At 39.8% G+C, this 18,656-nt stretch overlaps 1 protein-coding gene across 1 annotated transcript; it reads left to right on the top strand.

Annotated features, from left to right (window-relative positions):
* Positions 1-12,044: 12,044 nt before the first annotated feature.
* Positions 12,045-14,493, top strand: LOC131322699 (probable LRR receptor-like serine/threonine-protein kinase RKF3). The gene has a single exon (XM_058354122.1). The coding sequence runs from the start codon at positions 12,189-12,191 to the stop codon at positions 14,226-14,228; it is 2,040 nt and encodes a 679-aa protein (XP_058210105.1). The 5' UTR covers positions 12,045-12,188; the 3' UTR covers positions 14,229-14,493.
* Positions 14,494-18,656: the final 4,163 nt, after the last annotated feature.

The following is an 18,656-nucleotide window of genomic DNA, read 5'->3' as shown; positions in this document are numbered from 1 at the left end:
CCAATTACAATTGTAGTACTATGATTTCTACTTTATCACGAGCAAGTCACCTGATCAGTGTGGTGGAACTCTGAAGCAAGGAATTTTCATGATGCAAGGTTTGATTGGTTCTTCAGCCACAAGCAAGAAAATCTTCCTTCCACTCATGTGATCGATATACGAATCTATTGGGAGCATCTTTTCTATATACGGCCGTGTTAATCAATACATCAACAATTATTATTAAACATGGTTGCCTGTATTTGAAGACTCTCTCTCCATTCATTATTCAGTGTTCCGAGAGTATCACGTGGCGTTTCGAACGTGGTATTTCAATTATTTACATTGCGTCAAAGTATTTGGTAAGAAAATTATCTCACTTTTGTCGGGTGATGGAAGACAAAGAGTGATCAACAAGGTATTACTACGTAGCAATGCCACGTAATGCTCTGGGAGTACCCCCAACAATTGATATTGTGTGTAAGAACCAATACGTATGTCCCTTGTTTTCAAAGTGGTTTTTTTTTTTTTTTTTCCCCTCCAATTGATTCAGGTATAAGTTTTGTCAACATTAATTTAAGCTTGGTACCGACAAAAGAAAACCATTAAATGATTATTCTTGGTTGGTGATCCTAATTCCTACTTACGTTATGTTTGTCTGCTCGGATTAGCTTTGTAGCTTACCAGGCTAACCAAACTCATTCCTGCGTTCATTCCCATTCCATCTTGATCTTGCCATCTCAATTCCCCTCTTGTTTCCTTTTCTTCTTGGTTTTTTTATAACTCAGATGTTCATGCGGGTTTACGCACGCCTTGACTAATCATAAGTGGCCCAATTAAAATCAGATAAAATGCCTCATATGGACCGACTCCAAAAGAGTTAATAGCGCGAGAGCTCAATAGGAGGGAGTAAACCCCGAGTCACAAATCTTGACCACCAAACTAAGTTATCGGCCCCAATTTATCTTGAATTCAATGCTGTTGAGTCCTTGAAACTGATGGGAGAACAAAAATAGTTTGTATCTGTTATGTATTGCAACCTTATCACTTGATTCAAAGTTTACAATTCTAGTAAAGAATTGAGGCGATGAGTGCTCTACCTAGGGGGTTTGGCATTGTTTGACTTTGATCCACCAAACCCTGAACGTTTATATATATATATATATAAAATTACTAGGGGTGTAATAGGAAAAATTATGCAATTTCAGGATGGAAATTTAAATGGTGATGACATTCTGAATGAGAGAACTTAAGTAGTGGCGGCTTCAAACAGAATGATTCAAGTATCCGGATCAGCTTATGCGTACTTCAATTAACCCTTGGGAACCAATCCTATGGTCGTCTTGCGGAAATTTCAATTAAAACCAGAAGAACAAAGTTCTATACAAATTGAGCCCAAAAGAGTTAATAGGACCCGAGAGTTTTTATAACGCTAATTAACACAAAAGAAGTGCAGTTCAGAATCATCACTGACTAACCAAATTAGTACTACTAAAGTCAAGCCCAACTATACCATATCATTATTTTTCTCTTTTTATTTTGGGAAAATGTCGGCCCAAGACGTGTTTCGATAATTAATACCTGCGAAGGACAAGCTAAGAACATTTGTTAATATTGAAAATGTCATTGACGGGTATTAATTATCAAAACACATCATTGGCCGTCATTTTTCCTTTTATTTTTTTGGCATGAGATGTACTTGAGCCCAGCCCATGGTGGACAAGCACCTGGGCTGTCGATCGACATTTCCAAAAGCCCATTATATCAACTTGAACACGTTTTCTTTCCTCCTTTAGACTGTGTTTGGATGAGAGACATTTTAGGAGGAATGAGAATTGTGATTCTGAAACTATAAGCACGTTTGGTTGCCGGATTTCTTTTAGGAATGATTGGATGAGATGGAATTAAGAATGAAAATAGAGGGGACACGATGGGATTTACGGGATAATAGATGAAATAAAATGAATTCTGAGATTAGTTGTACTGGGTTTTGTTTAGAGTAGAATAAAAGTGGGATAAAGATGATGGAGATTTTTATTTCAACCGTTGTATGTGAAGGGAAATAAAGCTGGGAAGGCAGACCGGCTAATACCACCCCTCACCCGGTTTTAATTAATCCCGCAAATAGGATTACTAAATGGACGAAGAGTCCACTATTATTCGTTTTGGCCTTAATGTTGTGTGCAAACAAACACAGGACAACGAAAAAAAAGATGAAACATGTTGGCCCACCCGTAATCCCCTCGATCTCCTTAGTCCCACCATCATCAAACAAGTCCGAAGATTCATATGTTTGGGTATAGAACTGGGTAACGAGTCGGGTCGGGTCGTGTTCGTGTCACAAACTACACAATCTGAACCCTACCCATTTTAGAATTCATGTTTTTGAGTCGTGTCATTTTCGTGTTTTGTGTCAGAAATGATCAACCCTAATCCGCTAACTTTGTGTCCGGTTCGTGTCATGTTATCGTGTTTCGTGACCGTTGCCCAGCTCTGTTTGGGTAGCATTTGCGTGAGAATATGATTACTTATGTCCCAATTCGATCTAGAAGCGATCAACTTTCTGAATATAAGAAAAAATTTCATCCATCCACTGCCTCCTAGAAAGAAAAATTATTTAATCCTTTTACACACTGTCACATGTTACTCTAGATTCATTCACCACTACTATGATTTGGGATTGAAAGACCAAGTGCGAACTTACCCCGCTGAACAGTCTCTGCCCCAGGACTTTAATGACCTTCAGTTGAACTCTTTTTTTCTTCATGTCTATAAAATAAAATGTTTACCATTTCACGCGTGAAGAAATAACTAAATATCTCCGTCCCAAAATGTTTATCTGATCCGTAAAACAAGGACTAAAAAATAATCAATTTCTTTTAAGAAAAAATTCAAACTTTTTTCATAAATTAAAAGAATTCATCGATATCTAGTAAATTGTTGAAAAAAAATTAAAATTTTTCTTGTAAAAATAGTACTATTTTTATGTCATCGTTTTGCGGACCGGACAAACGTTTTGGGATTGAGAGAATAAAAAACTAGTAGGAGTATTTTTTTAATTTCATGCAACCTTATTAAAAAATGTACAAAGCGTAGTGAAGTACTTGTAGATAATAATATAAATGAAGTTTACCCAAAAAATAAAAAATAAATGCAATTACACGCGAGTGACTCGTGAGTGACATCCTTCTTAGGCTCCGTTTCAGAATACCTTATTAAAAAAATAAGTATATATTACACATTTTCAAACTCAAAAATAATTTATATAAAAAAATAGGCCTTAGTTCTTCCCTATAAAAAAATTTATATTAATAAAAAAATTATTTACATAATTTCTAAATTTAAATATATATTTTTACAATAAGTACTTATTTCCCGTTGAAAAACAGGCCTTAGTTCTTCCCTCAGTAGTATAGTTCTGTTTTTTTGACGTTTGACTTTGACTAGAAAAGAAACACAAACTTCGAGAGAGAAAACACGTGGAAATGAGTGAGAGGGGTTGCAGGTCCCATTTGTCGATTGGGTTGTAGGCCCCAGTGAAGGCTGCCGGTTGAAGTCAAACTCCCTTATTTCTACCCCCACCCGCGCTACAGTCACCACATGCAATTCACATTGACCGTCCACCGCACCTCTTTTGGAACTCATTCCGGATTTTAAAAAAATACAGAAAAATGTTCATAAATTTTAAAATAATATTTTTACAGGACCCTGTAAAAAATCAGCTCCAACGGATATCGGTAGATATGTTTTTTGAATTTGTAGGACGAAACTGCAAAACTAAACAGTTTCGTTCCTACGAATTCCGAAAAAACATACCTACCGATATTCGTTGGAGCTGATTTTTTACAGAGTCCTATGAAAATATTATTTTAAAATTTATGAATATTTTTCTGTATTTTTTTAGGGCCCGGAATGGACCCCAAAAGGCGTGTGGTGGACCGGTCACCGCACTAGACTTTCTGTTTCTACCCCCTGTACATCCACCCCGCTACCCAACTTCCCCCACCGCCTCCCACTGCCGCCTCAACCAATCCTCAAACACCGCCGCTGCACTTTCTTTGAGATAATCACAATTCGCACTGTATTTTGTCATAAAATTTTGTTGGTGAAAAAACCAAAAAATTAATCAGATACGACAATGAAAAGATAATAATAATGAGGTAATTTGGTACCAAGGGATCATTTATGTTTCTAAAAATTGGATGATTATTATACTTAAGAGAATAAATTACAAAATAACTCCATCTTGATGATGTTGTGACTTCGACTAACTCAATTTTTCGTACAAACAAAGTTCTATGTAGTTAATATGATATATAAACGGTTCTAATCATAACAAGCATATCTTAAAAAGTTAAACTGCACCACACTTGAGGGACTAAATGTGTCGGCATAATATAGGAATCGAATGCGTTGGATCACTATTTGAAGGTGCTCCAAAACCGCCCAATCACAATGATGATGGTGTTATCTCAAAAAAAATCCCGAGTTATAAAATTCAACTTTAGAGGAGCATCACTTCTCGGTGTCCCGAAAATGTCACGATCATCCAAAATAGTCTCTTTTGACAGACAGAAAAATCGTGAAAGTGGGCAAAAGGTGCTGTAGGGCCCAGTTTGGACATCCCGACTAAAATACGAATGCGTTCCCGGAAACAAGCCTCACACGGCTGCCGGTTAAAGTCAAACTCCCTCGCTCGGAGTCCCCCTAAATCTACTCCCAAAACGACGGCGGCGAAGACAATTCCCTAACCTCAGTGGAGCTCTCAGTCCCCGATGTCCCTCCTCTTCCTCTCTCTCCTCCTCCTCTTCCTCTCTCCTCTCTCTCCACCACCTCCCGCCGCCTCGTCCAATCCACAAACACCACCGCCGCAGCCGCCGCCTCATGCCCACTCAATTTCACCGCCCTCCAACAACTTGTAGGCGTCTCCAACACCCCAACCACCAACCTCGACACCCCCACCCTTTGCCAGTACATCAAACAAGGCCTCCGCTTGGTCGAATCCCTCTACCTCCAAACCTCAAACAACTTCCTCCCCTTGGTTGATTCAGGTATAAGTTTTGTCACCATTAATTTAAACTTGGTACCGACAAAAGAATTCTTGGTTGGTGATCCTAATTCCTACTTACGTTATGTTTGTCTGCTCGGATTAGCTACGTAGTTTACCAGGCTAGCTAACTAATTCCTGCGTTCATTCCCTTTCCATCTTGATCTTGCCATCTCAATTCCCCTCTTGTTTCCTTTTTTTACAACTCATATGTTCGGGCGGGTTTACGCACATTTTGACTAATCATGAGTGACCAATTACATTTTCAGCATTAGCAAATGTTTTCAGCATGTTTTTTATTGGTATTAATTATCAAAACACGTCATGAGCCGTCATTTTCCTTAGAGAAAAATGCCTCATATGGATCCACTCCAAAAGAGTTGATAGCGCCCGAGCTTTGTTTGGATTGATGTTTGAAATTTTTTTTGAAAAATAATAGGGGTAATAAGTGGAGAGAGATAGAGAGAGACATGTTGGGAGCAGAGAGAATCTAGGGGAAATTTTTAAAAAAAATGTTTTTTGAATCCTAAAAAGAATAAGACATTCGAATCTTAAACTTTATAAGAGGAAGTAAATTCCGAGTCACAAATCTTGACCACCAAGCTAAGTTCTTGGCCCCAATTTATCTTGAATTCAATGCTGTTGAGTCCTTGATACCGATGGGAGAACAAAGATATTTTATGTATTGCAACCTTATCACTAGATTCAAAGTTTACAATTCTAGTAAAGAATTGAGGCGATGAGTGCTCTACCTAGGGGATTTGGCGATGTTTGACTTTTGATCCACCAAACCTTGAACGTTTTATATCAATAAAAAATTACTAGGGGTATAATAGGAAAATTTATTGTAACGACCCTGATTTTTGGTAAATAAAAATTTCGTTAAATATTTAAATTTTATCTTAATTACTTGGATTTGCTACTAAAAATTTCTTTTTAATTTTTATAATCCGTCATAATTAGATTTGAAACTTATAAAATTATATCTTTCACGCCGAGCAATCTAGTCATTTTCTAAAGACAAGTATGCTTGTAGAAGCACTCGTATTTTTTTTTCTAGTGAGTTAAAATAAAATCTTTAAATTATATTTCTTGGCTAGAAATCCTACTTGGCAAGTAGAATTAGTTTCCAACCAATTCGTTAGAAAACCTTAATTACCGTTTCAATCTAGTTACAATTTCCTAATCCTAGATGGACCTTTTTGACCGTCTTTGAGCCTTTTGAACCCCCGAACCCTAATTGAACCATTAGACTATAGGAGTAATCATTTTATTCCTATGTTTAGTCATTTCACTTTACCTAGCATCATTACTCACCCTACCTATTGGATAATAAAGGCAAGGGAAAACTTTAACCTTTGGTCCATAATTGTTAGGGAAAATATTATCCCTTGGACAATAGATTTCCATGACTAGTCATATCAAATTATTACCAATATCCATTTACCCCTTGGTCCATAATTGTTAGGGGAATTTTTGTCCCTTGGTTATTAGACCTTTGACTTGCCTAAATGCATGACAAGACAAGTCATACAAGAATCCCATCATTTTGCTTCAACCTTAGACTTGCCATAATGAGAACCTAGATTTGACTAGTCATTCAAGCTCATACTTACCTTCTTTAACCAATGGTTAATAAATGCTAGGAGAATTTTTGACCATTGGTTAATAGCAATTAAGTTGCCAATAAAGCCTTGATTTGACAATACAAAATCATGGGCTAAGGAATCTCATCATTTTGCTTCCAAGGAAGCAAGGCTAGCTTTGCCGTGCATGCATACCTATGTTCTAGTCTTAAAATCCTAGACTTACTTTCCTAGATTTTCTTGGATGTATATAGATACAAAAGAGAGAGAGAGAGAGAGAGAGAGAGAAAGGCCGGATGGAGAGAGTGGGGTGGAGTGTGTGCATGAGTATTGATTACTTACACAAGCAACATTTATAGCCTTAAGCCTATTTTTTTGACTACATGCCAACCCATTTCTAGTCTTTCAAAGTACAAAGTTAGCCAATGATTTCATTCGTTCTTGCAAGCAACCTCCCCATAGACTTGACAAGTCCAAAACCCTTCATGATGACCTAAAGATTTGGCCAACAAATGGAAGTGACAACTCATGGAAGACTTGGCATGCTTTCAAGCTTGATTGGACATGACAATGGAGCAAATCCATGGGAGGAAGGAGAGAGAGGGGGGCCGGCCATAGAGGAAGGAGGAGGAGCTCAAGTGTTGGCTATAAATAGCACCCCATGCCTTCCATTCAATTCACACCATCACTTCTTGCTCTCACTTCTCTCTAGAAACCATTTCTGTTTTTCCAGGCAGCTTACTGCCCTCCACGAATCTCCATTTTTCTCCTGCTTAAAGTAGTTTTTAGAACCAACTCCCTTCGAGAAAGTTGTAGAGCACTTCGAAACCTTCAAGTTAGACCCAAGAACCATCCCAATCGGTGAAGAAATGACAAAGATATTGGCATCCGAAGTTCAGTAAAAATCTCGGATTTCCATTTCCAGACAGCATACTGTCTCTGCCTTTATCACCATTTTTCTCCTACCTAAAGTAGTTTCTAGGATCAACTTCCTTCACGAAAGTCGTAGAGCACTTCGAGAGCTTCAACTTTGACCCAAGAACGATCGTATTCGGCCAAATATTGACCGAGTTACTGCCATCCAAAGTTTGGTCCAGATTTGCAAGTTTCACCGCCCGTAGAAATCTTCCAACTAGCTTATCCGGCCCCGACTAAGTTTCGGATCAAGGTAGATTAATCTCTACTCATTTTCCCTAGTATAACTTTAGTTATTTTGCTTATGATAAGGCAAGTTAAAGTATTAGGAATAAATAGCAAGCTCGTTTTACAAAATCTTGAAATGACATTACGATCATGTAGATTTTCTCTACTCACTTCCCTAAGTATACGTAGAACCCTAATCCAATAACTCTACGTATAGTATAAAATCTACGTTAGAGAGTAGCATGTTCTTGATTCAAAGTATCAATATCGTAGATAAGATTATCTATTGTTTGGTTTCAAGTAAATAAGCTTATCGTTTAAAATGCATGATTGTCAATAAGTTTATCTCACTAATGGAGGTATGAACATGTTGGATAAATGACTTTGTCTTAAATAAACATATGTTGTATTGAATTTCTCAAAAAGTAAGATATAACGATTTTCGAAAGATAAGATTTTAACGCTTGATTTGAAGTATTCATATTTTGATCTTTTCGAGCATGCTTAGCAATATAGAATTGGATGATCTTGTTAGATTACAATGAATGATTTATGGTTGCGTATGTGAAAAGTCCTACCGCGGAGTCTATGCATGAGAACGAGACACGAAAATCGAGAAAATAAAAACATGACACCTAGGGTGTGGTTAACAAGAAAAATGTGTTTCGAAGGAGGAAATATTTTTGAAACTACATAATGACCGATTTTGATGGCATTATGTGAGATGTGTGTGTGAATGTGTGCCAATGGGAACCCGGGACGGCGGAACCATTGTGAGGATACTCGGGAACCCGGAACGGCGGAACCGAGGTTGGGTGTGTGGCTTGGTTATCCGCGGAGAGGAGCCAATGCAAATGTGTGCCAATGGGAACCCGGTGCGGCGGAACCATTGTGAGGATACTCGGGAACCCGGAACGGCGGAACCGAGGTTGGGTGTGTTAAAAACGGATTTTGAAAATGTTGATTTGGTGATGAAAAGTGAAAATGGAGACACGGTCTACGATGAGTTGCGTAGGAGAAACACAGAAAAAACATGGACACCAACGATACTTGAATAGTGAATGTGGATGTGTGATTGTTACTATTCGTCGTATATGATTTACTGTTTGTAAGTTATGAGTTAGTGGGTAGGGTTTACTCTATTGAGCGTTGTAGCTCACGGTGTTGCCTTTTTGGTGACCCTGACATATTATATGGGTGGCGACGCCGGTATAATGTGTCAGATTTCTTAGATGAACAGGATAAGATGTACACCGTGGAAGCTTTTGGAGCAGAGGAGCTTGCTAGGATGGAAGAGCAAGCAGAGTAGTATTAGGAACCCTAGTTTCCTTCCTTGTTGAATAAATGTACCTTTTCCTTATGATGTATTTATGATGTAATAATGAGCCAGACTCTCTTTATTATATAATAAATGCCTCATTTAACGTACCCAAAAATTGGGGGCGTTACATTTATGTAATTTCAGGATGGAAATTTAAATGGTGCATGATGACATCCTGAATGAGAGAACTTAAGTAGTGGCTTCAAACAGAATGACTCAAGTCTTCGGATCAGCTTACGCGCACTTCAATTAACCCTTGGGAACTAGTCCTACTGCCTTTTTACGGGAATCCCAGTAAAATCAGAAGAACAAAGTTTTATACAAATTGAGGCCAAAAGAGTTAACAGGACTCAAGAATTTTTATAACGCTAATTAACACAAAAGAAGTGCAGTTCAGAATCATCACTGACTAACCAAATTAGTACTACCAAAGTCAAGCCCAACTATATGTGTTTCAGTTTCTCAAAAGAAAAGAATTTTTAGAAAAAGGAAGGTAATTTCAAGCTCAAAAATTATGTATTTACACAAATAATTTTTCTATCAATATGTATCTTGTTTGATAGATCTCATTGAGATCTTTTAAATGGTGTAAAAAAAATTTAAAAAAAAAAATTATTTTTATTTTATATTTAAGTTTGAAATTACCTTCTTTTTTAAAAAAAAATTTAAAAGAAAATGGAACGGCCTAATCTCTTTTTCTTTTTGGCATGAGATGTACTTGAGCCCAGCCAGTGGATAAGCACCTGGGCTGTCGACCGACATTTCCAAAAGCCCATTATATCAACTTGAACATGTTTTCTTTCCTCCTTTAGACTGGTGTTTGGATGAGAGACATTTTAGGAGGAATAAAAATGTGATTCTGAAACTATAAGCACATTTGGTTGCCGGATTTCTTTTAGGAATGATTGGTTGAAATGGGATTAAGAATGAAAATAGAGGGGACAATATGGGATTCACGGAATAACAGATGAAATAAAATGAATTCTGAGATTAGTTATACTGAGTTTTGTTTTAAAGTAGAATAAAAGTGGGATAACGATGATGGGGATTTTTTTTTCCCAACCATTGGATGTGAAGGGAAATAAAACGGGGAAGGCAGACTGGCTAATACCACCCCTCATCCGGTATTAATTAATCCAGCAAATAGGATTACTAAATGGACAAAGAGTCCACTATTATTCGTTTTGGCCTTAATGTTGTGTGTAAACAAACACTGGACAACGAAAAAAAAGAGAGGAAACATGTTGGCACACCCTTAATCCCCTCGCCTTAGTCCCACCATCATCAAACAAGTCCTAAGATTCATATGTTTGGCCAGTTTGTGTAGCATTTGCGTGAGAATATGATTACTTATGCTTCAATTCAATCTAGGAGCGATCAACTTTCTGAATATAACAAAAAATTTCATCCATCCACGACCTCTTAGGAAGAAAAATTATTTAATCTTTTTATGCACTGTCACATGTTACTCCAAATTCATTTACCACTGCAATGATTTGGGATGGAAAGACCAAGTGCAAATCCCGCTGAATAATCTTTGCCCTAGTACTCTAATGACCTTCAGTTGGAACTCTCTTTTTCTTCATGTCTTTTCTTTTCTATAAAATAAAAAGTTTTACCATTTCACGCGTGAAGAAATAACTAAATTAAAAACTAGTAGGAGTATTTTTTTAATTTCATGCAACCTTATTAAAAAATGTACAAGTGTAGTGAAGTACTAGTAGATAATATAAATGAAGTTTGCCCAAAAAAAAAATCAAGAAAAAGTGATTACACGTTGGTGACTCTTGAATGACATCTTTCTAAGGCCCTATTCCATAACACTTTAAAAAAAATAAATACTTATTTTATATTTTCAAACTTAAAAATAATATAAATGAAAAATAATTTTTTTATATTTTTTGCTCCGTATAAAAGATCTCAATAAGATTTATCAAATAACTTCAATATTGATAATAAAAATTAATTACATAAATACATAATTTTTAAATTTAAAATTACTTTTTTAAAAAATAAATACTACTTATTTTCCATTCGAAAACGACCTTAGTTCTTCCCTCAATAATACAGTTCTGTTTTTTTGACGTTTGACTTTGACTAGAAAAGAAAGCACAAACTTCGATAGAGAAAACACGTGGAAATGAGTGAGAGGGGTTGCAGGTCCCATTTGTCGATTGGGTTGTAGGCCCCAGTGATGTCCCAAAAAATGTTCCAACCAAAAACTCCTTCCCAGAAACACCCCTCCTCCCGGCCGCCGGTTGAAGTCAACTCCCTCATTTCTACGCCTATCCATCCACCCCGCCAACCAACTTCTCGCTCCACCTCCCCCACCACCTCCACTGCCGCCTCAACCAATCCTCAAACACCGCCGCTGCCCTTTCTTTGAGATAATCACAATTAGTACCGTATTTTGTCATAAACTTTTGTTGATGAAAAAACCAAAAATTAATTAGATACAACGTTAGAAAAGATAATAATAATGAGGTAACTTGGTACCAAGAGATCATTTATGTTCTAAAAAATGGATGATTATTATATTTTAGAGAATAAATTACAAAATAACTCTATCTTAACGATGTTGTGATTGCATATGTTCGATTAATTCAATTTTTCGTACAAACAAAGTTCTATATAGTCAATATGATATATAAACGGTTTTAATCATAACGAGCGCATCTTAAAAAGTTATACTGCACCTCACTTGAGGAACTATATGCATCGGCATGCTATAGAAATTGAATGTGTTGGATCACTATTTAAAAGTGTCTCCAAAACCATCCAGTCATGAAGACGGTGTCATCTCAAGAAAATCCCCCGAGCTAAAGAATTCATATTTACTGGGACATCACTTGTAGCCTGTAGGTCTCCCGAAAATGTCACGATCACCCAAAATAGTCTCTTTTGATGGGGAGAAAAATCATGGAAGTGGGTAAGAGGTGCTGTGGGGCCCAGTTTGGACGTCCCGATTAAAATACAAACGCGTTCCCGGAAACAAGCCTCACACGGCTGCCGGTTAAAGTCAGACTCCCTCACTTGGAGTCCCTCTACAACTCCTCCCAAAACGACGGCGGCGAAGACAATTCCCTAACCTCAGTGGAGCTCTCAGTCCCCGATGTCCCTCCTCTTCCTCTCTCTCCTCCTCCTCCTCCTCCTCTCTCCTCTCTCCTCCTCCTCCTCCTCCTCCTCCTCCACCAGCACCTCCCGCCGCCTCCTCCAATCCACAAACACCACCACCGCCGCCGCCGCCTCATGCCCACTCAATTTCACCGCCCTCGAACAACTCGTAGGCGTCTCCAACACCCCAACCGCCAACCTCGACACCGCCACCCGTTGCCAGTACATCAAACAAGGCCTCCGCTTGGTCGAATCCCTCTACCTCCAAGCCTCAAACAACTTCCTCCCCCCGTTAACCTCCGCCTCATCCTGCTGGGCCGCTTACCAATCCCTCGTCGACTCGTTCGTATCCGGCTTCGACGTCCGCACCGCCTGCGGCTTCCAGACCGACTGGATCTCCCAGGGCTGCATGAACATCACCACCAGAGCCCAGTTCGAAGCCCTCGTCCGGCCATCCGCCCTGAGCGACGTCGTCTCCGCCTGCAACCAGTCCTTGTACAACGGCGCGCCGTGCGCGTCGTGCACCACCAGCCTCTCCAGCCTCCAGGCGTCGTACCTGACCGGAGGATCGATCGGGAACCTCAGCGATTGCACGGCGTACCCCTCGATATACGCCGCCGCCTTCGCCAACCAGTTCGGCCCCACCGATCACGGTACGGCTCAGTGTTTGTTCGGTTTCAATTTCGACAATTCACCCAGTTCGAATAATAATAACCAGAGAAACATTGTAATTTGGGTAGTTGTGATACTTTTTGTGGTTTTTCTGTCTCTGGGTTTTGGTGGGTTCTGTTTTATTTGGAGGAGATTGGGGAAAAAGAAGAGGAAAATCATTAGTGGAAGAGAAACGAGTTTGGCTGTTGAAATGGAATCAATCAACCAGAGTACTACTCTAGTTAGGTACACAATTGATGACATTAGACAAGCTACTAAGAATTTCAATAGGGATAACATAATTGGGAGAGGAGGGTATGGGAATGTGTACAAGGGGGTGTTGCAAGATGGGTCTGAAGTTGCAATGAAGAGGTTCAAGAACTGTTCTGAATCAGGCGATGCAACTTTTGCCCATGAGGTGGAAGTCATAGCTAGCGTTCGGCACGTGAATTTAGTGGCTTTGAGAGGGTACTGCACCGCAACTACGCCATTGGAAGGGCACCAGAGGATAATAGTGTGTGATTTGATGAGGAATGGGAGCCTCCATGATCACCTGTTTGGGATGAGTGAGGAGAAGCTCAGTTGGCCGGTTCGCCAGAAGATCGCGCTCGGAACAGCTCGCGGGCTGGCCTATTTGCACTACGGTGCTCAGCCGGGGATCATTCATAGGGATATCAAAGCTAGTAATATACTTTTGGATGAGAATTTTGAGCCTAAGGTTGCGGATTTTGGACTCGCTAAGTTCAATCCAGAGGGGATGACTCATTTGAGCACAAGAGTTGCCGGGACAATGGGCTATGTTGCTCCTGAATATGCCCTTTATGGGCAATTGACGGAGAGGAGCGATGTGTATAGCTTTGGGGTTGTGTTTCTTGAGCTTCTAAGTGGAAAAAAGGCGCTTATGGCAGTTAACGATGGGCAACCTTCGCTAGTGACCGAATGGGCGTGGGATTTGGTTAGAAAAGGGAGAGCTTTGGATGTGATTGAAGATGGGATGCTGGATTTGGGGCCTCCGGAAGTTTTGGAGAAGTATGTGTTAGTTGCAGTTCTTTGTTCTCACCCGCAATTGTATGCTAGGCCAACAATGGACCAAGTTGTGAAGATTTTGGACATGGATTTGCCAATGCCTTCTATACCAGAACGACCGATCCCTCTTATTGCGAATATTGATGATATTGAGAAATCTATGAGCAGTAGTGGCTCTGGCAATCTGTCCACTGCTGCTGGTTATCAACCTTATACGTCTGAGAATGGCCACCCTTCGAGACATAGCAAGGAAGAAGGAGAGACTTCCGGCCGCCCTTTGAGACATAACAAGGAAGAAGGAGAGAATTCCGCCCTCCCATTGAGACATAACAAGGAAGAAGGGGAGAATTCTGGCACTTGATGAAAATTGTAAGCGATTTGCTTGGGTTGATCGAGAAGGATCATTCGAAGTCTTTGACATCATTCATTTGTTGATTACATTGTGTGGTTCCTGAGATTGGAATCATGGCTCTCCATTGTGAAGAGGTGTAGGTGTATATATATAAAGTTATAGTAGCAACTTTTTCCCCTGTAAAGAGAAATATAGCATATTTTTATGTGTTTTTGCTGCCTAAATCTTTATTGGTCTTGCTCAATTGATGATATATAAGAGCTGGTTCTTCAAATGGTGTGGTTTATTTATTCTTTCGTTAACATTTTACACCCCCCCCTCTCTCTCTCTCTCTGTACAGAAAGTTGTAGTAATAAGAGATTTGAGGAAAAGTTGTATATGGAGTATGTGCCTACAGCCCTTGTGGCCAAGGCAGTTGCTGCTGTCCCTCACATGGCACCGTTTTGTGCATTAATAACCCACTTCTTTTCTTTTTCTCTTTGGACTTGGTACTCATTAATGGGGGAAAAGAGCATTAAAGCTCCTTCATGCAAACAGAAAAGTGCTAGAATAAAACACGCACACCCGTACAAATTATAAAAATCTTGGGCCATCCAACATCTTTATCCACTATACATTTTTGTGGGGCTCAATATTAAGTGTATGGATACTACGAAAATTTGCGACGGATAAAGATGTTTGGGCACCACATGTCGGTGTCTCAAGACCACTGAATAATTACTCATCAATGGTAAATAATTCATCACTCTCAATATAAGTAACCAAACAATCATTCATTCACTGATTTTCCAACTTTAATTAGTTGGGTTGTTTACATTGCATTGATTTGTGAATTGAATTTTTGGGTGGGATTTAAATATTTTTTGGTTGGGTGTTCAAATTTTTTTGGAGTTGGGTGTTTAAGAAGGGCTAAACTAAAATAAAAGTAAAAATATTATATGTATTCCGACAACAAAAAATTTTGGGGTGTTCAAGTGACCGCCTATCATTATTACATGTAGAGCTGCTAGAGCTAATATTTATGGTTGCACATCCAAGTCAATATTGCAAGGGTGGTTGGTAACAAGGATGAGATGTAAATCCAGGCATCCTGAGTTCAAAATTTGGCGACCTCTTGAAGACAAGCCATAAGAGATTCTAGTCACGGTGTGGATGAGCCTGACTTTGGCCGGAGAAGAAATTAGTTGAGGTGCAAGTAAGTCGGATCGGACAACCCCTGACAGTTGATAAAAAAAATACTATCACAAGCAATTTTCAATCTCAGATCGATGATACATACCTTCTTTGTGAGTATTCTTATTGATAATTACCGGTGGATACGGACGTAGCATTATTATGTTTTTAAAAAATTTGAAATTGGCAGCAAACGAAAGGGCAAAGAGAAAAGAAAATAGAAGTGGATTATTAATGCACAAAACGGTGCCGTGTGAGGGGTAGCAGCGCCTGCCTTGGCCACAAGGACAGTAGGCACCCAACGTCCATGGAGTATAGTTTCATGGTCTCAATTTTTCTACCCAATAAACTCGCCTCAATATTCTCACACTCTCCTATGAAAAGACTCCGAATCCTTAGCCCCCCAACTCTATTCCATTCTCTCCTTGATGGCCACGCCATCGACGATCCTAAATTCTTGCGACAAAAATCATTTTGTCAGGAGACCCTTTTTTAGATGTACACATCAGTAACGACACATTTCTTTGCTTCTCATTCTCTTTGCTCTTTCTTCTCCCCTCCCGAGGACCCGCCCCGGCTTCATTGTCGCACTTCTCGGTGTCACAGGTCATCGGGGCAGTCACAGCTGCCTCCTGGTACTTAACTCCATTTCTATCTCGGTAGTCTGCATTCTTGTGCGTTTTGTGTTGATGGATTTTCTCATGTGGTTGATTTTCTTAGTTTGAAAGGGAAATGGTTAACCTGAAGTTCCTGTGGCATGCAGTCCATTAGGCTAATGGAAAAATGGATGGTGTAAATTTTTGGAGACCCACATATTTTTCGTAGCCCAAAGCCCAAATGTACGTATGTTGGGCCGTGATATTCATGATTTGTCTATCCATGTCACTATCTATCTCATAAAACAGGAGGGTTTTTAGGAATATTCCTAATAAAATATTCTTTCTCAATAGTTCAGATTAATCCCAAACACAAATTTTATATACTCATACAAAATTTGTCTATCCATGTCAGTATAATAAATATGATTGCTTAGGCTACGTGGAAATAACTTAAGTCACATAAAGTGCGTGTAAGCACTCACTTGCCTCTATGGGGCCATGAGGGCTCGCTCCGAGCAGGTTCGGATCACTTAAAATACATGGCTCTATGAAGGAAGGGGTTGAGTTAGGAGCGTTTTCAATATGATTCTTTTTCTGTATTTGTTCGATGAGAAATGAGAGACAAAAAATGAACCCATCTTTTCGACTGAGAAATTCGAGTATGTTTTGTTGTGATTGAAAGTGTAAAAATGATTTTTGAGAATATTATAAATAACTCAAACTTGTGAGAGTAAGGATTGAAAGCGGGAGAGAAAAATCTTACCAAGCGGAGGGATTACGATGAAAGGGAAAATGACCAGCAGGTGGAGCACACTGGGCTTTAGGCTCCGTTCCGGAAACCTTCTTAAAAAATAAGTACTTATTTTGGAACTTCTCATTCAAAAATAAGAATGACCATTCCACAAAACCCAAATAAAAAATTCCTTTCACATTTTCAAACTCAAAAATAATGTAAATGGAAAAAAAAATTCAAATTTTTTTGTACCGTATTAAAGATCTCAATGAGATCTATCAAACAAGATCCATAGTGATAAGAAAATTATTTGCGTAAACACATGATTTTTGAGCTTGAAGTTGCCTTATACAAAAAAATAAGACTATTGCTTTGAGAATGGGCGCCGGCGGAAGGAAATCATACCGACGGCCGCGTTGGGCCATCTCCGGCCACCGGACGGCCAATCCGAGCCGTCCAAAAATTCTAAAATAAAAAACCGAGGGGGCTTTCGCGGGAATTAACGGCATCCGAGGTGTGTAGGGTACTTGATCCGAGCACCCCTTTTTCGTGTATACGATTTCACACAAAAAGGGGCGCTCGGATCAAGCACCCTACACACCTCGGATGCCATTGATTCCCGCGAAGGCCCTATCGATTTTTTTTTGTAGAATTTTTGGACAGCTCGGATCGGCCGTCCAGTGGCCGGAGGCGGCCCGGCGCGGCCGTCGGTACAATTTCCCTCCTCGGCCGGTCGGTACCTATATAAATTCTTCCAAAATAAGTACCAACCTTCTTATTTTTCGGAACAAGACTTCTTATTAGACAAAAAATAAGTTCTTATTTCGGTTCCGGAACGGGCCCTTATTACCACTTCCATGGTCACCAGTCTTCAAATGACAAATAATACATGGTATCTCATATTTTAATCACCAATACATGGTAACCATGTTTGGGGTAGACCATTTATAGACACCCTATTTTGGACTGTCCGGAACAGTTTGCTTACTTATGATTTTTGTCTCTCCAATGATGATTACGGTCAAGAACACCCCGAGGCTAATGGTGTGTTTGAGCTTTGATCGTCCTAAACTTCACTAAAAACCTTTGTCAAGCCCTGCCCAGACCCTTCAAGCCAGAACCAAAAGGCCTCAGCAAAATCATACTTGCTTATGCCAATACTTTTCTGGCGTGCGCCGGTCGACTGCCACGTGTCAGTCATCGACCGTTGACTCGGTTCTCACCGGCGCACGCAAGTACAGTGTCAGCATACGCCAGTCAAACCCAGTCAAATATCACTATTCAACCACGTGCTCAAGACTTTTGTGGCCACTCTAACGTAGTTTACAGTCCCCTGATGATTACCCTTGTGCAGCTGGCTCCCCCTCTCTCCTACACCACCTTTCAACCCAAGTCCCATGCATTTAATGCATGGGAGGCTCACCTCTTAACTCAACCAGCCCTTAACCAGCAGTTACTAGCCCTCTCTCAGTCATTCCTTGGCTATAAATACCCCTCTTGTATTTATATGCAAGGGGTTCACAAGGTTAAGACTCTTAAAGAGCATATAAGCTCTCTCTCTCTCTCTCTCTCTCTCTCTCTCTCTCTCTCTCTCATTCTTCTTGCTTTCTCCCTTCTCCCATCAGTTGAAAAAGGAAGCAAACGCTTCTCTATACACCCATGACACCCCACATCTTCCATGCGTCTACCAAACCCCAAGTGTAAAGCTCAAACCCATCATCAAGCTCTTCTTAAAGGTATACCACCTTTTTCTCTGTGTCTTGTTCTGACCCCTGAGGGGTGCTAGCAGGGTTAAGGCTGGTAATCAATACCAGTCTTGGCCTCAAAGCTGGCAAAGATTCAATGATCGTGTGTGATGATAAGTGGCGCGCGCCAATAACCATAAGCCGTGCGCCAGTTATGGCAGTATGAGCACAACTGGCGTGGGGACCA

This window comes from Rhododendron vialii, chromosome 1a (genome assembly GCF_030253575.1).
Source record: "Rhododendron vialii isolate Sample 1 chromosome 1a, ASM3025357v1".
Taxonomy (NCBI): domain Eukaryota; kingdom Viridiplantae; phylum Streptophyta; class Magnoliopsida; order Ericales; family Ericaceae; genus Rhododendron; species Rhododendron vialii.
The sequence above is the reverse complement of the archived record's forward strand: the minus strand, read 5'-3'. Positions and strand labels throughout refer to the sequence as shown.